Source organism: Nerophis ophidion, linkage group LG19 (genome assembly GCF_033978795.1).
Source record: "Nerophis ophidion isolate RoL-2023_Sa linkage group LG19, RoL_Noph_v1.0, whole genome shotgun sequence".
In the NCBI taxonomy this organism is placed as follows: Eukaryota; Metazoa; Chordata; class Actinopteri; order Syngnathiformes; family Syngnathidae; genus Nerophis; species Nerophis ophidion.
The window spans coordinates 1,326,152-1,350,278 of NC_084629.1; the positions used below are offsets into that span (position 1 = coordinate 1,326,152).

Here is a 24,127-nt window from a genome sequence, read left to right on the forward strand (position 1 = left end):
ATTTAACTTTTCCCAACTGTGCTAAACTGAGCTTTTATTTTTTTGCTTTGTTGTCATTGTTTTTACATTGATTGATTGAGATCCATTAATTGATTGAGAAGTTTATTGACATGTTAAAGAATGTAATCCATGTAATGCTTTCAAAAGGCAAACGGATGGCACAAAAAGCCCAAAGGCTTGTTTCCATTGTGCTCCATTAAATATTCATCACATTCCATACTTCAATAATAACATATATACAACCTGTAACGTGTATAGAAAAAAAACATGTTTTAAAAAATGTATAAATGATGTACTTATACACAGTATACATGTCAGGTGATTTGAAAAACAATATATACAATAAATGGGGTGAGGGGGGCTTATATACACTGTGTACATGACACTATGTACATGAGTATGCACATGTTGACGAGGTCTGAGGAAGTCCCTCTGGTGTTGTACCTGTGAGCATCACCTACTCTGGTGAAATAGTTGGACAGGTACTTGGGGACAGTTTCTCAGATTATTTGGAATACCAGCCACATTGAAATTTGTCTTACTCTTTCCGCAACTCTCAGCCATCCTAATTTGGTCAAGTGGGCTTGAGTTAGGTGAGTCCTGTATGGGAGCTAGAGCAGGAGTCTGTTTAGTTTTTAGTGGCTTGGGGATAGTGGTGAAGCGTGAGGTGCAGGTGTAGTCCAAATGACACTGTATGAGGGCTCTTAAGTGTTGATAAACATTCTATTTGTGTACAGCATCACAACTTGTTCTATTTTTCCATTTACTCTATTCCAAGTAACATGTGTTTTTATATAACCTTCGCTATTTATATGCCACAAATGTATTATATACATGCTATTCTTCTTGTGGTACTCATTGGGCTAAATTTGGGACCTCAGGTGCAACATGTTGTGCCATCTCGTGTGACTTTTGAATTGTGTTTCCATGGGTGGCATTAGAAAGAACAAATGGTTTGGTTTAGTAAACCAGTACAAATGAGTAATATCATTTGTACTGCTCTCATGAAAGGCTATCAAAGGTAAATGTCATACTCTATAATCCAATCAGCTTGATTGTGTTTGGAGAGCTAAAACGGATTTTCCAAACTGACACAACACAACACTTGACATTCTCCTTTGTCCTCATCCAGGCTACGGTGGTGTCTGCGGAGCGGCGAGAGGTCAGCGATAATCCCGGCACTATTGAGAGCTCCTCTGAAACCTCCAAACTGAGCTCGAAAAGTGCCAAAGAGCGATGCAACAGGCAGCGAAAACAAAAGGAGGAAGGGGGCAAAGAGGCTGCAGAGAATGTGCCGGAGTCACAGTCTCAGGATAGTGTTAAGAAGTCCCGATGCCACTTCTCTGTTGAGCCCACTTTACTCAACTATGACATGAAGTACTCGTCAGCTCACCAGGTTCAGTACCATTTGCAGTATGCTCTGTTCTGTCTGGAATGTCTTTTAACTCACCATACACTTTCAATATCAAGCAGGAGAATAAGTAACCAATAAATGCAAGACAAAGTAGTTCAAAATGCCAAATTGTTCTACATCTTCAGCTACCTTTAGACTGGCTGTATCATCCAGAGCAAGAGGAGCCCCTGCACAGTCCAATGACATTCAACACATTATGCAACATAACCATAACCCCTGTCCTCATTTCAATAACCTTACAATGAAAGAAGCTCTGCTTCTTCCTACTTCTTTTCAGACAATTTGTACAAGTTAAAATGTAATGTACAACATTTGTAAAGCAGGCTCAAAATAAACCATCGACATTACCATGAATTGATGAAGGTGGACAAGTTGAAAAACTTATTGGGGTGTTACCATTTAGTGGTCAATTGTACGGAATATGTACTGAACTGTGCAATCTACTAATAAAAGTATCAATCAATCATGTTATTGTGGCATTAGATTGTGCAGGTGGTCATTTTTTATGTTTTTATACTGCCTGGTCCAAAAAAAAACCTGTGCAATGTCAAAACAATCAAGTATTAATGGGGGACTCAGAAAATATTTCGATAAAGCATCGGACAGATTTCGGACCTTTTAAGCATTCTCCCCAGATAAGCGATATTCAGCGAATTTCTTTTGGGTCCCATCTTCCCAGAAAGCTAAGGACAGACTTCTCCCTTCACCATTATTCTTGACAATCAGCGTCCTCTACAGTTGACATTTGATAGTGGTCTATTTATTGTGGTCAGTTACAGGAGTGCTCAGCTTTTTAAGGAAATTCTTCAAAAAAGCTCGTCAGAGAAAATTTCTATGACATCACTTTGGAGTTTTTAAGAAACTGTGTTTTTTTGTTTTTTTAAAGGAACTTGCAAGCCACCAATTGGATAGTTGTAATGATCAGAAAGAGAGGACCTAAAGTGGAAGCTAAAAGAACACTACTAGCATAACTAACGAAGTAGGACTACTGACTGCACCTAAAGTAAACAAGCTAGACAAACAAATCTAGCTAGTAAAGAGGAGAGGACTTTAAGGAACACCTTAGTTATGTCAACAGAATGTTGTGTGTTCTGTTTGCTAGCGAGGTTCAAGTGTCAATGCAAGGAACTTCTAATGGCTTTCCAGTGGTACAAGTTTCTACTACAGTCAAAGGGGTTTTTTAGGACTTTTCTGCACAGATATTTGTCTCACAAGTTTTGATCTTGACTGAAGAAGTGGTATGGTGACATTCCCGGGCTGATTGAATAGTCATGCTAGATGCGTGCCAATCATTTCAGACTTCTGAAACAGATCATTTTCATTTTTTTAAGCCAACAGGATGTGTTTTTCTGCATGTTTTTTATTCTACAAATGAGAAACTACTTACTCACCGTGTCAGTTGGGGTTCGATAATTATTCAATGGGAGGCTCTTAGCTATTTGCTGAATTAAATCCAAGAGCTGATTGAATTTTTGGGCCAGGCAGTATATCTCTAATAAGGCAGGAGTGATGTCATGGAGCTTTTTGCAGGCAATAGCATTTTGTTATGCAATGCATGCACACGCTGACATTCTGTATGCAGCAATCTATTTTCATTCAATGGGATCACAGCTGAAAATTAAGCTTTCTAATGGCACATCATCGTCGTCGTCATCATCATCATGATCTTCTTCTCAACTCTTCCCGATGCTGATGATGTCGCCAGCACGTTGTTTTACCGAACTTTCCTTTAAACGCTTAGCAGCATCATAGCAGTTTCTTCATCATGGCAAACATGGCTTTTAATTTGCTGCTTCTTTTCAATGCTTGTGCGCATTGGCCATCACAATCATCATCTTCATCATCATCATCACCCCGCCCTCTCTCTGAAGTCCCTTTGGTGTCGTCATCTCAAAGTTGTTTCTTCTTCACGCCTTGCGTGTATTCGTCCTTGCTACTGAAGAATATTTTTCTCTCTTAGTCCTTTCTGAGTATTCACGGACCCCCATTCTCATCCAGACGGAACAGCAGGACCAGCGACGTTTTCAGTGACATGGGCTCAGAAAATGAGTTTGCGGACGATGAGAACAGCATTTCTGAGGACAACCGGACTCGAAGGAACTCTTTGTTTTTTACATGGGGGCGTGACCGCTACGGCAGCAGTATAAGTCAGTCCAGCGTCTTCCCACATCCGCTACTTTTGCCCAGCAGGATGAAGCACAGCACTGTAGACTGCAACGGAGTAGTGTCCTTAATGGCTGCCGATTCCATCCCGTTATCTCCAGTGGGGCGCTTTCTTCCTAAAGTGACAGTAGATTTGGCCTCCACTAGATACAAAGTAAGAAGGGGCACTTAAGTATGCTTTCTGCCATGTCACAGTCATTCATTGCCTTTTCCTGTATTTGTCCAAACAATTGAGTACTGTAGCGCTGGATAGTAGCCACCATACTTCATCAACCTCACATTTGAACAACCATTTTTTGAAGGGACAAAAGCTTGGCTATCCTTTGGAGTAGACAGTATCTAGCTATATTGCCAAAAGTATTTGGCCACCTGCCTCGACTCACATAGGAACTTGAAGTGCCATCCCATGGAATTGTCCAAAAAGTTTTGGTATCCTGGAACGATCTAAGTTCCTTTCACTGGAACCAACAACCCCACACCATAATTCCTCCTCCACCACATTTCACACTCGGCACAATGCAGTCCTAAATGTAGCGTTCTCCTGGCAACTTCCAAACCCGGACTGGTCCATCAGATTGCCAGATGGAAAAGCATGATTGATCAGTCCAGAGAAGGCGTGTCCACTGCTCTAGATTCCAGTGGTGATGTCCTTTACACCACTGCATCCCACGCTTTGCATTGGACTTGCTGATGTATGCCTCAGATGCAGCTGCTCGGCCATGGAAACCCATTTCATGAAGCTCTCTGCGTTCTGTACGTGGGCTAATTGGAAGGTGACATGAAGTTTGGAGCTCCGTAGCAAGTGACTGTGCAGAAAGACTTTGCACTCTGCTGATCTCTCTGTCGGTTTACCTGGCCTACCACTTACTGTTGTTCCCAAACTCTTCACTTCACTTAGAATAAAGCTGATTTAGGAATATTTAGGAGCGAAGAAATTTCACGTCTGGATTTGTTGCACAGGTGGCATCCTGTGACAGTTCCTCGCTGGAAATCACTGAGAGCGGCCCATTCTTTCACAAATGTTTGTAGAAACAGTCTCCGTGCCTAAGTGCTTGATTGCAAACACCTGTGATTAGTGATCAGGACACCTGATTCTCATCATTTGAATGGGTGGCCAAATGATTTTGGCAATATAGTGTATACACCTCACAATAGGGGTGTCCCGAACCGATCCAACATTAGAAAACCAAAAAATGAAGTAATTAGAATTTTCTTGCACGTCAATCGTCCAACATACACTTTGTCCCTGTGGCAGCCACACTGCTGTGTAGACGTGCGGGACTCCCTGGAAAAAGGGATGGTTCATCTCAATGGGACCTTTCCTGTGCAAATAACAATTCAAAAAAACAAACAAAGGTAAACATGGTTGGCTAATGGCTAGTTCACAAGCGAGCTAAGTGTCCCCAATTAATCAATAATACAGTTCCAACAGCACATTTGTCAATAAAAAACACTTATGAAATACCCGCAGCTGCACAATAAACACAGGTAGAAAAGTGTTTTAGAAAGTATCAGGTAACAAATGTGTCCGCATCATTCAACCTACTGTGTCGTGCCCCAAATTGAATGAATCATTGTAACTACACAGTGTTGCTAAAACACAAATCAACACTCCACTTCGAAATCATAAATCTGCATTTATGTTAGTGAGTTCATACCTACCCTTATTGTCTGAGTCATTTCACTGGACTAAATGTATTTGAACATTCCACACTAGTACTCGTATGCCTTGTTGTTAGGGGTTTTCACACCTAGCAGTGTTTGACTTATTTCACTTGGTCAAACCTTTTCTGTCGCTCCACACAAACGAAATAATAGAAGTATGTTTTATGGTAACTGCTGATATCGTATCGGTTTGATATTGGTATCGGCCAACACTCAAAGCTTCAAATTGGGTATGGTATCAGGAGTGAAAAAGTCAAATTGGACACCCTTATTTAGGATCCATTGAAAAGAACTATTACTGCTAACAAGCTGTCTTGAAAAGAGACACGGCATGATGTATCGATGTGACAACTTGTCATGTCTTTTATTTCCTGCGGGACAATTTACTACTTAGTATTTTGTTGATTGGCAAGACTAAATAGTCCCTAGTGTGTGAATGCTGTCTGTCTATCTGCGCTGAGGTAGCTACCTGCCCAAGGCCTAACCTGATTTCTGCTCCAGTGCAGCTGGGATAGGCTCCAGCACCACCCCAGCCCCCCTCCTTGCAGTTGAAAAAAGAAAACTTTGGTGTTTCCCATAGTCACGAATGGTGGTTGTGGCATGATAGTCAGAAGCTGTGAAGCTGTAGTCACGAATGGTGGTTGTGGCATGATAGTCAGAAGCTGTGAAGCTGTAGTCACGAATGGTGGTTGTGGCATGACAGTCAGAAGCTGTGAAGCTGTAGTCACGAATGGTGGTTGTGGCATGATAGTCAGAAGCTGTGAAGCTGTAGTCACGAATGGTGGTTGTGGCATGACAGTCAGAAGCTGTGAAGCTGTAGTCACGAATGGTGGTTGTGGCATGATAGTCAGAAGCTGTGAAGCTGTAGTCACGAATGGTGGTTGTGGCATGACAGTCAGAAGCTGTGAAGCTGTAGTCACGAATGGTGGTTGTGGCATGATAGTCAGAAGCTGTGAAGCTGTAGTCACGAATGGTGGTTGTGGCATGATAGTCAGAAGCTGTGAAGCTGTAGTCACGAATGGTGGTTGTGGCATGATAGTCAGAAGCTGTGAAGCTGTAGTCACGAATGGTGGTTGTGGCATGACAGTCAGAAGCTGTGAAGCTGTAGTCACGAATGGTGGTTGTGGCATGATAGTCAGAAGCTGTGAAGCTGTAGTCACGAATGGTGGTTGTGGCATGACAGTCAGAAGCTGTGAAGCTGTAGTCACGAATGGTGGTTGTGGCATGATAGTCAGAAGCTGTGAAGCTGTAGTCACGAATGGTGGTTGTGGCATGATAGTCAGAAGCTGTGAAGCTGTAGTCACGAATGGTGGTTGTGGCATGATAGTCAGAAGCTGTGAAGCTGTAGTCACGAATGGTGGTTGTGGCATGATAGTCAGAAGCTGTGAAGCTGTAGTCACGAATGGTGGTTGTGGCATGATAGTCAGAAGCTGTGAAGCTGTAGTCACGAATGGTGGTTGTGGCATGATAGTCAGAAGCTGTGAAGCTGTAGTCACGAATGGTGGTTGTGGCATGATAGTCAGAAGCTGTGAAGCTGTAGTCACGAATGGTGGTTGTGGCATGATAGTCAGAAGCTGTGAAGCTGTAGTCACGAATGGTGGTTGTGGCATGATAGTCAGAAGCTGTGAAGCTGTAGTCACGAATGGTGGTTGTGGCATGATAGTCAGAAGCTGTGAAGCTGTAGTCACGAATGGTGGTTGTGGCATGATAGTCAGAAGCTGTGAAGCTGTAGTCACGAATGGTGGTTGTGGCATGATAGTCAGAAGCTGTGAAGCTGTAGTCACGAATGGTGGTTGTGGCATGACAGTCAGAAGCTGTGAAGCTGTAGTCACGAATGGTGGTTGTGGCATGACAGTCAGAAGCTGTGAAGCTGTAGTCACGAATGGTGGTTGTGGCATGATAGTCAGAAGCTGTGAAGCTGTAGTCACGAATGGTGGTTGTGGCATGATAGTCAGAAGCTGTGAAGCTGTAGTCACGAATGGTGGTTGTGGCATGACAGTCAGAAGCTGTGAAGCTGTAGTCACGAATGGTGGTTGTGGCATGATAGTCAGAAGCTGTGAAGCTGTAGTCACGAATGGTGGTTGTGGCATGATAGTCAGAAGCTGTGAAGCTGTAGTCACGAATGGTGGTTGTGGCATGACAGTCAGAAGCTGTGAAGCTGTAGTCACGAATGGTGGTTGTGGCATGACAGTCAGAAGCTGTGAAGCTGTAGTCACGAATGGTGGTTGTGGCATGATAGTCAGAAGCTGTGAAGCTGTAGTCACGAATGGTGGTTGTGGCATGATAATCAGAAGCTGTGAAGCTGTAGTCACGAATGGTGGTTGTGGCATGACAGTCAGAAGCTGTGAAGCTGTAGTCACGAATGGTGGTTGTGGCATGATAGTCAGAAGCTGTGAAGCTGTAGTCACGAATGGTGGTTGTGGCATGACAGTCAGAAGCTGTGAAGCTGTAGTCACGAATGGTGGTTGTGGCATGATAGTCAGAAGCTGTGAAGCTGTAGTCACGAATGGTGGTTGTGGCATGACAGTCAGAAGCTGTGAAGCTGTAGTCACGAATGGTGGTTGTGGCATGACAGTCAGAAGCTGTGAAGCTGTAGTCACGAATGGTGGTTGTGGCATGACAGTCAGAAGCTGTGAAGCTGAAGTCCCGAATGGTGGTTGTGGCATGATAGTCAGAAGCTGTGAAGCTGTAGTCACGAATGGTGGTTGTGGCATGATAGTCAGAAGCTGTGAAGCTGTAGTCACGAATGGTGGTTGTGGCATGATAGTCAGAATCTGTGAAGCTGTAGTCACGAATGGTGTTTGTGGCATGACAGTCAGAAGCTGTGAAGCTGTAGTCACGAATGGTGGTTGTGGCATGATAGTCAGAAGCTGTGAAGCTGTAGTCACAAATGGTGGTTGTGGCATGAAAGTCAGAAGCTGTGAAGCTGTAGTCCCGAATGGTGGTAGTGGCTTGATAGTCAGAAGCTGTGAAGCTGTAGTCACGAATGGTGGTTGTGGCATGACAGTCAGAAGCTGTGAAGCTGTAGTCACGAATGGTGGTTGTGGCATGATAGTCAGAAGCTGTGAAGCTGTAGTCACGAATGGTGGTTTTGGTATGATAGTCAGAAGCTGTGAAGCTGTAGTCACGAATGGTGGTTGTGGCATGACAGTCAGAAGCTGTGAAGCTGTAGTCACGAATGGTGGTTGTGGCATGACAGTCAGAAGCTGTGAAGCTGTAGTCACGAATGGTGGTTGTGGCATGATAGTCAGAAGCTGTGAAGCTGTAGTCACAAATGGTGGTTGTGGCATGACGTCAGAAGCTGTGAAGCTGTAGTCACGAATGGTGGTTGTGGCATGACAGTCAGAAGCTGTGAAGCTGTAGTCACGAATTGTGGTTGTGGCATGACAGTCAGAAGCTGTAGTCACGAATGGTGGTTGTGGCATGATAGTCAGAAGCTGTGAAGCTGTAGTCACGAATGGTGGTTGTGGCATGACAGTCAGAAGCTGTGAAGCTGTAGTCACGAATGGTGGTTGTGGCATGATAGTCAGAAGCTGTGAAGCTGTAGTCACGAATGGTGGTTTTGGTATGATAGTCAGAAGCTGTGAAGCTGTAGTCACGAATGGTGGTTGTGGCATGACAGTCAGAAGCTGTGAAGCTGTAGTCACGAATGGTGGTTGTGGCATGACAGTCAGAAGCTGTGAAGCTGTAGTCACGAATGGTGGTTGTGGCATGATAGTCAGAAGCTGTGAAGCTGTAGTCACAAATGGTGGTTGTGGCATGACAGTCAGAAGCTGTGAAGCTGTAGTCACGAATGGTGGTTGTGGCATGACAGTCAGAAGCTGTGAAGCTGTAGTCACGAATTGTGGTTGTGGCATGACAGTCAGAAGCTGTAGTCACGAATGGTGGTTGTGGCATGATAGTCAGAAGCTGTGAAGCTGTAGTCACGAATGGTGGTTGTGGCATGATAGTCAGAAGCTGTGAAGCTGTAGTCACGAATGGTGGTTGTGGCATGATAGTCAGAAGCTGTGAAGCTGTAGAAAAGCGCGGTTGCGACATGATCCTGAGCTTAAACACACCTCCAAGATCATCAAGTGCATTGCCAAGAACGCTTAAGATGAAGACGGAGTGGCCAAGTATGTCTCCAGAAGTGAAGTGAAGTGAATTATATTTATATAGCGCTTTTCTCTAGTGACTCAAAGTGCTTTTACACAGTGAAAACCTATATCTAAGTTCCATTTAAAGCAGTGTGGCTGGCACTGGGAGCGGGTGGGTCAAGCGTCTTGCCCAAGGACACAACGGCAGTGACTAGGATGGCAGAAGCGGGGATCGAACCTGGAATCCTCAAGGTCCTGGCACAGCCACTCTACCAACCCAGACTGAAACCCGATTTAGTGCCTGTGGGACATCCTCAAGCTGGCAAGGTGTCTAATATCCACCAACTGTGTGATATCATCGTGCAGCAGTAGATCAAATAAATAGAAATCCATGTCCCAAAAAATGAAGGCAGTTGAAATAAAAATGATGCGCGCACTAAATGTTCACCCTTTGCACATGTTCACTGGGTGGTGTATTTGCAATCACAATGGCTCTGAGCTTAGTCTTTAGGTCAACATAAACATCTCCAATGTAAACTTAGTACTCTGAAATAGATTTGAAGTGTCATTTCTAGGGCGTTGTCCCTTGAGAAGATGGTTTTTGAAATGAGAGGGATGTACACAGGCTAAGTGAACTCTGCTGGGAAGGTAGCTTTATAGCAGCGGCAAGGCAAGGAGCGGATCATTGCTAGTTGATTGTTTTTATACGATCTGACCTTCTTGTGCAAGTGATTAATTAGTTTTTGGGATGTGATGAGTAGGTCTCCCCCTGCAGTGCTTTGGACACAAGCTTGAGATGTGATGACTTGACAGCAGCAATGTTTGCCCCACAGCCTGAAACCACAACGGACACGGAGGGCGGCACTCACGAGGAATGTGCAGCCTTTCCCGAGGACCCGGGGGTCCGGGACAGGGCTTATAGCGTGGCAAGTGTCATAACCAGCACAATGGAAGGTAGATTCCACCACATTTGAGCTGAGTTGTAATTATTTGTATGATGGAAACAAATCCTTTTTTTTTGAAACAGAGCTTGAAGAATCAAGGCAGAAGTGTCCCGCCTGCTGGTACAAATTTGCAAACACCTTTCTCATCTGGGAATGTTGTCCAGCCTGGATGAAGATTAAGAAGATAGTGCGACTAATAGTGATGGATCCATTTGTGGACTTAGCCATCACTATCTGCATTGTGCTTAACACCCTGTTTATGGCCATGGATCATTACCCAATGTCCAAGAGTTTTACCAGAGTTCTGACTGTGGGCAATATGGTGAGTGGAGTTTTGTTCAGTTGAAATATCTACCAAGAGTTTGACAACTTAGTATGTCTGTTTTTGCCTAGGTATTCACGAGCATCTTCACGGCTGAAATGGTCCTCAAGATCATTGCTTTGGATCCATACTATTACTTTCAGGAAGGATGGAACATTTTTGATGGGGTAATTGTCTGTTTAAGCTTGATGGAACTGTGCTTGGCCAGTGTGGGTGGAATGGCTGTTTTGAGATCTTTCAGACTGGTGAGTTGAAACACGCACGAGGCAAAGGATTGGCTAAAAAATGGTGATGGTTATGACCCTTGTCTTTTGACAGCTGCGAGTGTTCAAGTTGGCCAAGTCATGGCCCACACTCAACACCCTCATCAAAATCATTGGTAACTCTGTGGGTGCTTTGGGCAACCTGACACTGGTGCTGGCCATCATTGTGTTCATCTTTGCTGTGGTGGGCATGCAGCTTTTTGGGAAAAACTACAAGGACTGTGTGTGTAAAATCTCCACCAAGTGCACCCTGCCTCGTTGGCACATGAATGACTTCTTCCATTCATTCCTCATTGTGTTCCGAGTTCTCTGTGGAGAGTGGATAGAGACCATGTGGGACTGCATGGAAGTGGCTGGAACACCCATGTGCATCACTGTCTACATGATGGTCATGGTTATTGGAAACCTTGTGGTACATTTTCCCATCTCTTGTTGTCAATTCACCCAAATCTAGAAGTTAATCTAGATGTTGCACGTTTGTCTTGTTTTTGTTAATCCTATTGTGTCCTTGATGTAAAGAGAAACATGGTGGCACAGCATTCCAAAGTGGATATCATATAAGTCATATTGTGATCGTACAGGTGCTGAACCTGTTCCTGGCCTTGCTGCTGAGTTCCTTCAGCGCGGACAACCTGGCCGCGACGGAGGACGACAGCGACACCAACAATTTGCAAATCGCTATTGGACGAATCCACAATGGCATGGCCTTTGTCAAGTCGCTGCTTCGAAGCTGCTGCAACAGCGTCTGCCTGAGGACCAACAGGCACAACCAGGGCGAGGTTAAATCCTCCCTAGATGACTTCCACAAAGCCTCAGGACCCAACGGCATCCCTAATCATACCATTAAGGAGCTATCCAAAAACGGCAACGGCGATGTGACCGGAGTGGACAAAAGTGGGGACAAGTACATCGTCTGCAGCAAGACTGATGATTCCATCATGTCTTTCATCAACAACCCCAGTCTGACCGTCAATGTTCCTATTGCGCTGGGGGAGTCCGACTTTGAAAACCTCAACACAGAAGACTTCAGCAGTGCCTCGTCTGAGGATGGGGGATGCCCTGTGGTAAGGATGCTCTTTACCCTCAGCTATTTGCAAAGTCTCTTCCATTAAAGTAGGCCTTGTCACAAGTGTGCCAAAATATGGCCTCGCAGTTAAGTTAGCTCTGGATTTTTTCAAACATTGCAGTTCAGTTGTGTTGTCCTAATTGAAATGTCCAGAACTACCACCACTTCTCTGGACTCCTGGACTTAGTGGTCCAGTTCCAACTTACAATTTCAAATATTTTTTTTTAATAAATATGTGCTCAATTCCTAAAGATAATGTCCCCAAAAATAAATATTTTGATTTAAAATACAAAATCTACAGTATATATTTGCATGTGCTGTAGTTTCAAGCCATCTATATCCAATGACTCTATGTCTACATTAGCTCAGTGCTTCTCACTACTTTTCGGTTAAACCACCTCGACCACTAGTTTAATTTCATGCCCCCCCCCCACTATTTTAATTGTGTGAACACTCCAAAGCGTTCTTCTTTTTCTTCATCTCCTGATTCAAAGCATTCCAAGTTCAACCTGTTTAGCCTATTCAACACTCGCAGGCTTTTCCTTGACAAATTCCAAACATTCTCAGTTTTCCCAAAATTTCAGGTTTACTGGGACATTTTTCCCAATCAAAATGATATTACCCATTTTTCAAACTTCCACCAATTCCACATTTTTCAATGGATTCAAACCATTCCACCTTCAACACATTCCACTCATCCTGGACATTCAAACTATCAGTTTTCCAAGTCCAAAACAATTCCAGGAATTCCCAAAAGTCCCATTTTTTCAAAACTCTTTTGTACCCTTTTTTCTGTTGACTACTCCTTCCACATTTTTCGACCGTCCAAACAATCCTCTTAATCAGGACAAAAGACAAATTCCCATTTTTTCCGAAATTCCTTAATACCATTTCTCAATGAACAATTTTACTACTTGCACATTTCTCGACCAATTTGAAAAAATGCAGCACCAACCATTTCAACTCATTCAGAAAATTCAAGTCTTTTAACATTCTCCAAAAAAATTCCAAATTTCCATGAAATTCATTTCAAAATGAATGGGACATTTTTCAAAGTTCCACAACTCCCACATGTTTCATCCAATTCAGACCGTTCCAACTCTAAAATATTCAGCCTGTTCAAAAAGGTGCGTCCTACTTCAACACATTTTCAAGAACTCACAGTTTTCAGGGACATTATACCCATTCAAAATCCATCCATCCATCCATTTTCTACCGCTTGCCCTTTTGGGGTCGCGGGGGGCGCTGGTGCCTATCTCAGCTACAATCGGGCGGAAGGCGGGGTACACCCTGGATAAGTCGCCACCTCATCACAGGGCCAACACAGATAGACAGACAACATTCACACACTAGGGACCATTTAGTGTTGCCAATCAACCTATCCCCAGGTGCATGTCTTGGAGGTGGGAGGGGCCTATCCCCAGGTGCATGTCTTTGGAGGTGGGAGGGGCCTATCCCCAGGTGCATGTCTTTGGAGGTGGGAGGGGCCTATCCCCAGGTGCATGTCTTTGGAGGTGGGAGGGGCCTATCTCCAGGTGCATGTCTTTGGAGGTGGGAGGGGCCTATCCCCAGGTGCATGTCTTTGGAGGTGGGAGGGGCCTATCCCCAGGTGCATGTCTTTGGAGGTGGGAGGGGCCTATCCCCAGGTGCATGTCTTTGGAGGTGGGAGGGGCCTATCCCCAGGTGCGTGTCTTTGGAAGTGGGAGGAAGCCGGAGTAGAACCAACGCAGTCACGGGGAGAACATGCAAACTCCACCCAGAAAGATCCCAGGACTACTCAGGACCTTGGTATTGTGAGGCAGACGCACTAACCCCTCTGCCACCGTGAAGCCCCCATTCAAAATCAATTGTCCATTTTTTAAGCTTCCACAATTTGCACATTTTTCAACACATTCCACTCATCCAACTAACACTTTCCCAAGTTCCAAATTAAATTCCCTTTTTCCTGTCATTTCAAAGCATTCCAACATTCAAACTCTTCCAACATTCAAACTACATTCTCTCAGCATTTCAGTTCAACTTCAGCATTGGAGCCTTCACACTCATCTAGTTTGTCTGTAGAATTGTTAGAAGTGTACCTCTGCAAAACATTGTCAGCTTATTAACATTGAAGGAAAGAAGACACTGGTCTTTCCTCGTCGCCAAGTGCTACATACGCTTCATCATATTCTGCTACAGCCAAAGACCAAAAGCCTGTTCAGAGGCGCTGGCATCGCACTCTCTTTGTGAAGAAGTGCATTAGCTGATGAAACAAGTCAATTGTGTGCAAACATATCCAAAATGCACGCAGGCAGTGGCTGTGCCAACATTGTGCACAAACCATATGGAAATAAACAATGATAAATGCATGCAAAAACATAACATGAGCCTTAATATGAGTGGACCGCGGAGGATGCATGTGCATGTACAAGCCAGTCTGCCCCATAACAAGAGGATAGAGAAAGGAACTAAAGGAGGAGCTTAAAAGTTTAAGTACCACCGATGGTCACACACACACACACACACACACTAGGTGTGGTGAAAATACTCTCTGCATTTGACACATCCCCTTGTTCACCCCCTGGGAGGTGAGGGGAGCAGTGAGCAGCAGCGGAGGCCGCGCCCAGGAATCATTTTTGTTGATTTAACCCCCAATTCCAAGCCTTGATGCTGAGTGCCAAGCAGGGAGGTCATGGCTCCCATGTTTCTAGTCTTTGGTCCATCTCAGGCGGGCACTCTAACCACAAGGCCACAGTGTCAGACTACAAAAGTGGACTCCCACTCAGCACTTCAGGTGAATTTCTAGCATATCTGGAGATATCAGCTGATGACAAAACTGGGAAAAATGTCACAATTGGGCAAATTCCAAATGGCTTGCTTGGCGCAAGTCTGAAGGAGGGCAAGATGTTTTTATTTTAAATATATCTGCGATGGTTTGATTTCCAATGAATGAAGATTCCAAATACACACAGCCAGTTCCCAATAGGTAAGAAAGTAGATTTTGCATAAAAGTTCCTCTTTAAGTTGAAGCACTCTTAGATTATTGTTGAGCTGCTCAACAGCTGATTGATGAACTTTTTATTCATTTGCTCTGCATTTTTCCAAGTCACTGGTGTCAGAATCCATTGGTGCCACCTCTTGTGGAGGATGGTGTGGTGAAGCTGGCAGAGTGGCTGTGCCAGCAATCTGAAGGTTCCTGGTTCAATCCCCACCTTCTTCCATCCTAGTCACATCCATTGTGTCCTTGAGCAAGACACTTCACCCTTGCTCCTGATGGGTCCTGGTGAGCGCCTTGCATGGCAGCTCCCTCCCTCCGTGTGTGAATGTGGAAATAGTGTCAAAGCGCTTTGAGTACCTTGAAGGTAGAAAAGCGCTACACAAGTACAACCCATTTACCACAACACTATATCTTCAGACCCTGAATGTAAGACACGGCAGGTCATGGTTTTGGAATGACTTTATTTTGAACATCCATGCAGTTAGAATGAGGTACGTCACATATTTACACTACGGGAAGTAGAAGAACTTATTTAATCTTACACCTTTTCCATTTTGTAGCATTTGCTTACACGTGTTCACCAGGTCTGTCACAAAAACTAGTAAATCCTTCAATAAATGGTCAATAAAGTTCACAAGTAGATAGTTCCCACTATGTTGTGATTGACATAATTGGCTGAATATATCATAAAAGATAGATTTGAGCTCAGCATGTTTATCAGGAATCTGCTTCCTTGTACTTTGTAAACACTTTTGAGTTTGAAAAAGTGCTTGAACTGCTTGGTCCGTGCAGAAAGTTTCATTTATTAAATGACATTTTTACCAAAGGACATATTCCTCCTCTTGGGTAGCAGGTTGTTGTTAGCTTTGTGCAAGTAGAGTCCATGTCCTCCCTCGCAGCTCCGCCCCCGTGAGTTTATTATGGAGCTAGCTGCTCCGTATTTGTTACTCATCTACTCAGACTTAGCTTAGCATGTTCTTGGGAAATGTCATGAGAACAAAAACAACAAACACATATCATCAATTTCAAGCCACATGTCTCCGAAGCAGTACTTGTAATGATATCTGCATTATTATCATTTGAATACATAAACTTTAGCAATGACAGAAATATGAAACTCCACTTTTCATAAAAAAAGAAGCTTAATAATGTAAACAGGATGGACATTGTTTTATTCAACTTATCAATAATGACATTAATCATAAACTAGTCTTAAAGGGGACGGCGTGGCGAGGTTGGGAGAGTGGCTGTGCCAGCAACCTGAGGGTTCCTGGTTCGATCCCCACCTTCTACCAACCTCGTCATGTCCGTTGTGTCCCTGAACAAGACACTTCACCCTTGCTCCTGATGATGGTTAGGGCCTTGCATGGCATTTCCCGCCATCAGTGTGTGAATGTGTGTGTGTGAATGTGGAAGTACTCTTTAAGTACCTTAAAGGTAGAACTATACTAGCAGCACATCACCACTAAACTAGCAGCACGTCACCACTATACTAGCAGCACATCACCACTATACTAGCAGCACATCACCACTATACTAGCAGCACATCACCACTATACTAGCAGCACGTCACCACTATACTAGCAGCACATCACCACTATACTAGCAGCACATCACCACTATACTAGCAGCACGTCACCACTATACTAGCAGCACGTCACCACTATACTAGCAACACGTCACCACTATACTAGCAGCACATCACCACTATACTAGCAGCACGTCACCACTATACTAGCAGCACATCACCACTATACTAGCAGCACATCACCACTATACTAGCAGCACATCACCACTATACTAGCAGCACGTCGCCACTATACTAGCAGCACGTCACCACTATACTAGCAGCACGTCAGCACTATACTAGCAGCACATCACCACTATACTAGCAGCACATCACCACTATACTAGCAGCACGTCACCACTATACTAGCAGCACATCACCACTATACTAGCAGCACATCACCACTATACTAGCAGCACGTCACCACTATACTAGCAGCACGTCACCACTATACTAGCAGCACGTCACCACTATACTAGCAGCACGTCACCACTATACTAGCAGCACATCACCACTATACTAGCAGCACGTCACCACTATACTAGCAGCACATCACCACTATACTAGCAGCACATCACCACTATACTAGCAGCACATCACCACTATACTAGCAGCACATCACCACTATACTAGCAGCACGTCACCACTATACTAGCAGCACGTCACCACTATACTAGCAGCACGTCACCACTATACTAGCAGCACGTCACCACTATACTAGCAGCACATCACCACTATACTAGCAGCACGTCACCACTATACTATTGTACCGCACTTTGGCTATCGTGTGCTCCATTTGAAATGTGCTTTCTAAATGAAGTTGATTTGACTTGATTTCATTTTCCTTGAAGTGCATGTCATGTCTTTATTATAGATTTGTTGTGGTTTGATGTCGGGCTTCAGGTTGATGCTTTATCAGTATTATATGTAGAGGGAGCTATTTTTGATAGATTTTTGTCACTGTGCTGATGAACTATGTCTCCTTTTATTATAATGATTGCTTTATTGACTTTCCTACATGCTGTATCCCATTCTGTCTATCATTTGTGCACTTTCATTGTTGTTGAATTATTGTTATGTGAATTGACTGACCACACCTGTGACTAATTAAGTGCATCACCTCCTGCACACTGACCACACCTGTGACTAATTAAGTGCATCACCTCCTGCACACTGACCACACCTGTGACTAATTAAGTGCATCACCTCCTGCACACTGACCACACCTGTGACTAATTAAGTGCATCACTTCCTGCACACTGACCAAGACTGACCACACCTGTGACTAATTAAGTGCATCACTTCCTGCACACTGACCACACCTGTGACTAATTAAGTGCATCACCTCCTGCACACTGACCACACCTGTGACTAATTAAGTGCATCACTTCCTGCACACTGACCACACCTGTGACTAATTAAGTGCATCACTTCCTGCACACTGACCACACCTGTGACTAATTAAGTGCATCACTTCCTGCACACTGACCACACCTGTGACTAATTAAGTGCATCACTTCCTGCACACTGACCAAGACTGACCACACCTGTGACTAATTAAGTGCATCACTTCCTGCACACTGACCACACCTGTGACTAATTAAGTGCATCACTTCCTGCACACTGACCAAGACTGACCACACCTGTGACTAATTAAGTGCATCACTTCCTGCACACTGACCAAGACTGACCACACCTGTGACTAATGAAGTGCATCACTTCCTGCACACTGACCACACCTGTGACTAATTAAGTGCATCACTTCCTGCACACTGACCACACCTGTGACTAATTAAGTGCATCACTTCCTGCACACTGACCAAGACTGACCACACCTGTGACTAATGAAGTGCATCACTTCCTGCACACTGACCACACCTGTGACTAATTAAGTGCATCACTTCCTGCACACTGACCACACCTGTGACTAATTAAGTGCATCACTTCCTGCACACTGACCACACCTGTGACTAATGAAGTGCATCACTTCCTGCACACTGACCAAGACTGACCACACCTGTGACTAATTAAGGACATCACTTCCTGCACACTGACCACACCTGTGACTAATTAAGTGCATCACTTCCTGCACACTGACCAAGACTGACCACACCTGTGACTAATTAAGTGCATCACTTCCTGCACACTGACCACACCTGTGACTAATGAAGTGCATCACTTCCTGCACACTGACCACACCTGTGACTAATTAAGTGCATCACTTCCTGCACACTGACCAAGACTGACCACACCTGTGACTAATTAAGTGCATCACTTCCTGCACACTGACCACACCTGTGACTAATTAAGTGCATCACTTCCTGCACACTGACCACACCTGTGACTAATTAAGTGCATCACTTCCTGCACACTGACCAAGACTGACCACACCTGTGACTAATTAAGGACATCACTTCCTGCACACTGACCACACCTGTGACTAATTAAGTGCATCACTTCCTGCACACTGACCAAGACTGACCACACCTGTGACTAATTAAGTGCATCACTTCCTGCACACTGACCACACCTGTGACTAATTAAGGGCATCACTTCCTGCACACTGACCACACCTGTGACTAATTAAGTGCATCACTTCCTGCACACTGACCACACCTGTGACTAATTAAGTGCATCACTTCCTGCACACTGACCACACCTGTGACTAATTAAGGGCATCACTTCCTGCACACTGACCACACCTGTGACTAATTAAGTGCATCACTTCCTGCACACTGACCAAGACTGACCACACCTGTGACTAATTAAGTGCATCACTTCCTGCACACTGACCAAGACTGACCACACCTGTGACTAATGAAGTGCATCACTTCCTGCACACTGACCACACCTGTGACTAATTAAGTGCATCACTTCCTGCACACTGACCACACCTGTGACTAATTAAGTGCATCACTTCCTGCACACTGACCAAGACTGACCACACCTGTGACTAATGAAGTGCATCACTTCCTGCACACTGACCACACCTGTGACTAATTAAGTGCATCACTTCCTGCACACTGACCACACCTGTGACTAATTAAGTGCATCACTTCCTGCACACTGACCACACCTGTGACTAATGAAGTGCATCACTTCCTGCACACTGACCAAGACTGACCACACCTGTGACTAATTAAGGACATCACTTCCTGCACACTGACCACACCTGTGACTAATTAAGTGCATCACTTCCTGCACACTGACCAAGACTGACCACACCTGTGACTAATTAAGTGCATCACTTCCTGCACACTGACCACACCTGTGACTAATGAAGTGCATCACTTCCTGCACACTGACCACACCTGTGACTAATTAAGTGCATCACTTCCTGCACACTGACCAAGACTGACCACACCTGTGACTAATTAAGTGCATCACTTCCTGCACACTGACCACACCTGTGACTAATTAAGTGCATCACTTCCTGCACACTGACCACACCTGTGACTAATTAAGTGCATCACTTCCTGCACACTGACCAAGACTGACCACACCTGTGACTAATTAAGGACATCACTTCCTGCACACTGACCACACCTGTGACTAATTAAGTGCATCACTTCCTGCACACTGACCAAGACTGACCACACCTGTGACTAATTAAGTGCATCACTTCCTGCACACTGACCACACCTGTGACTAATTAAGGGCATCACTTCCTGCACACTGACCACACCTGTGACTAATTAAGTGCATCACTTCCTGCACACTGACCACACCTGTGACTAATTAAGTGCATCACTTCCTGCACACTGACCACACCTGTGACTAATTAAGGGCATCACTTCCTGCACACTGACCACACCTGTGACTAATTAAGTGCATCACTTCCTGCACACTGACCACACCTGTGACTAATTAAGTGCATCACTTCCTGCACACTGACCACACCTGTGACTAATTAAGGGCATCACTTCCTGCACACTGACCAAGACGTGTGCTGGGTTGGTTAGCACCATTGTGTTGAAATTATTAGCGTGTTGGCGGCCTTGCTTTTCCCGGAAATGAAAAGACGGCAAATGACTTGTGAGACGTGGATCACGGCAGGTGTCAGCAGCTGCTTGGAGAAGGTCTGAAGTGACTGCTGAAACTAAAATAGTTTTCTAACTCCCTAAAAAGCATTTGTCGGCGCACGAGAATCCTTCCCCAATATTTAGAAGCATGATGAGCGCAATCAATTGATGGTCTGACCACACCCCCCCTTCCACGGGGGGGGGGGGGATATTCATATCAGACTATTTGACTGCAAGACTGACAGTCAAACTTGTTGAATCGCAGACTATTTGAAGACAGTTCTACATTCCAGTCTGATGTTTTAAAGGTCCTGTGTGTCAAATTGTCACTTTTTCAAACCAATCATTGTTGTCGTCTTTGTGAGATAGTCGGTCTCATTGTCTTATTCTTGTTTGTGTTCGAAATCTGAAAGCAGCGGCTTATAAATATGATTGTAAGACATTCAAGTTATGAATAATAGTGATTTAGAAGTAAAGGCATGTTGTCTTTCTAGACCCTCACTTGCACATACTTACATAGTGACTTGCACATACTTACATAGTGACTTACACATACTTACATAGTGACTTGCACATACTTACATAGTGACTTACACATACTTACATAGTGACTTGCACATACTTACATAGTGACTTGCACATACTTACATAGTGACTTGCACATACTTACATAGTGACTTACACATACTTACATAGTGACTTGCACATACTTACATAGTGACTTGCACATACTTACATAGTGACTTACACATACTTACATAGTGACTTACACATACTTACATAGTGACTTACACATACTTACATAGTGACTTGCACATACTTACATAGTGACTTGCACATACTTACATAGTGACTTGCACATACTTACATAGTGACTTGCACATACTTACATAGTGACTTGCACATACTTACATAGTGACTTGCACATACTTACATAGTGACTTGCACATACTTACATAGTGACTTGCACATACTTACATAGTGACTTACACATACTTACATAGTGACTTGCACATACTTACATAGTGACTTGCACATACTTACATAGTGACTTGCACATACTTACATAGTGACTTGCACATACTTACATAGTGACTTGCACATACTTACATAGTGACTTGCACATACTTACATGGTGACTTGCACATACTTACATAGTGACTTGCACATACTTACATAGTGACTTGCACATACTTACATAGTGACTTGCACATACTTACATAGTGACTTGCACATACTTACATAGTGACTTGCACATACTTACATAGTGACTTGCACATACTTACATAGTGACTTACACATACTTACATAGTGACTTGCACATACTTACATAGTGACTTGCACATACGTACATAGTGACTTGCACATACTTACATAGTGACTTGCACATACTTACATAGTGACTTGCACATACTTACATAGTGACTTGCACATACTTACATAGTGACTTGCACATACTTACATAGTGACTTGCACATACTTACATAGTGACTTGCACATACGTACATAGTGACTTGCACATACTTACATAGTGACTTGCACATACTTACATAGTGACTTGCACATACTTACATAGTGACTTGCACATACTTACATAGTGACTTGCACATACTTACATAGTGACTTGCACATACTTACATAGTGACTTGCACATACTTACATAGTGACTTGCACATACTTACATAGTGACTTGCACATACTTACATAGTGACTTGCACATACGTACATAGTGACTTGCACATACTTACATAGTGACTTGCACATACTTACATAGTGACTTGCACATACTTACATAGTGACTTGCACATACTTACATAGTGACTTGCACATACTTACATAGTGACTTGCACATACTTACATAGTGACTTGCACATACTTACATAGTGACTTGCACATACTTACATAGTGACTTGCACATACTTACATAGTGACTTGCACATACTTACATAGTGACTTGCACATACTTACATAGTGACTTGCACATACTTACATAGTGACTTGCACATACTTACATAGTGACTTACACATACTTACATAGTGACTTGCACATACTTACATAGTGACTTGCACATACTTACATAGTGACTTACACATACTTACATAGTGACTTACACATACTTACATAGTGACTTGCACATACTTACATAGTGACTTGCACATACTTACATAGTGACTTGCACATACTTACATAGTGACTTGCACATACTTACATAGTGACTTGCACATACTTACATAGTGACTTGCACATACTTACATAGTGACTTGCACATACTTACATTGTGACTTGCACATACTTACATAGTGACTTGCACATACTTACATAGTGACTTACACATACTTACATAGTGACTTACACATACTTACATAGTGACTTGCACATACTTACATAGTGACTTGCACATACTTACATAGTGACTTGCACATACTTACATAGTGACTTGCACATACTTACATAGTGACTTGCACATACTTACATAGTGACTTGCACATACTTACATAGTGACTTACACATACTTACATAGTGACTTGCACATACTTACATAGTGACTTGCACATACTTACATAGTGACTTGCACATACTTACATAGTGACTTGCACATACTTACATAGTGACTTGCACATACTTACATAGTGACTTGCACATACTTACATAGTGACTTGCACATACTTACATAGTGACTTGCACATACTTACATAGTGACTTGCACATACTTACATAGTGACTTGCACATACTTACATAGTGACTTGCACATACGTACATTGTGACTTGCACATACTTACATAGTGACTTGCACATACTTACATAGTGACTTGCACATACTTACATAGTGACTTACACATACTTACATAGTGACTTACACATACTTACATAGTGACTTGCACATACTTACATAGTGACTTGCACATACTTACATAGTGACTTGCACATACTTACATAGTGACTTGCACATACTTACATAGTGACTTGCACATACTTACATAGTGACTTGCACATACTTACATAGTGACTTGCACATACTTACATAGTGACTTGCACATACTTACATAGTGACTTGCACATACTTACATAGTGACTTGCACATACTTACATAGTGACTTGCACATACTTACATTGTGACTTGCACATACTTACATAGTGACTTGCACATACTTACATAGTGACTTACACATACTTACATAGTGACTTACACATACTTACATAGTGACTTGCACATACTTACATAGTGACTTGCACATACTTACATAGTGACTTGCACATACTTACATAGTGACTTGCACATACTTACATAGTGACTTGCACATACTTACATAGTGACTTGCACATACTTACATAGTGACTTACACATACTTACATAGTGACTTGCACATACTTACATAGTGACTTGCACATACTTACATAGTGACTTGCACATACTTACATAGTGACTTGCACATACTTACATAGTGACTTGCACATACTTACATAGTGACTTGCACATACTTACATAGTGACTTGCACATACTTACATAGTGACTTGCACATACTTACATAGTGACTTGCACATACTTACATAGTGACTTGCACATACTTACATAGTGACTTGCACATACTTACATAGTGACTTGCACATACGTACATTGTGACTTGCACATACTTACATAGTGAC

General features: G+C 43.3%; 1 protein-coding gene across 2 annotated transcripts in view; it reads left to right on the forward strand.

Moving 5' to 3' along the window:
- The window catches only part of LOC133537856 (sodium channel protein type 2 subunit alpha-like), a 137,564-nt gene that overhangs the window by 81,969 nt on the left and 31,468 nt on the right, over window positions 1-24,127 (forward strand). The window contains exons 11-17 of one of the 2 annotated variants that reach the window (XM_061878941.1): window positions 1,133-1,396; window positions 3,375-3,731; window positions 10,152-10,272; window positions 10,346-10,584; window positions 10,656-10,829; window positions 10,903-11,259; window positions 11,429-11,911. In XM_061878941.1, coding sequence (XP_061734925.1) covers window positions 1,133-1,396; window positions 3,375-3,731; window positions 10,152-10,272; window positions 10,346-10,584; window positions 10,656-10,829; window positions 10,903-11,259; window positions 11,429-11,911 — 1,995 coding nt within the window. The remainder of the gene's footprint in view (window positions 1-1,132; window positions 1,397-3,374; window positions 3,732-10,151; window positions 10,273-10,345; window positions 10,585-10,655; window positions 10,830-10,902; window positions 11,260-11,428; window positions 11,912-24,127) is intronic. The other variant, XM_061878939.1, reaches the window with a different exon arrangement.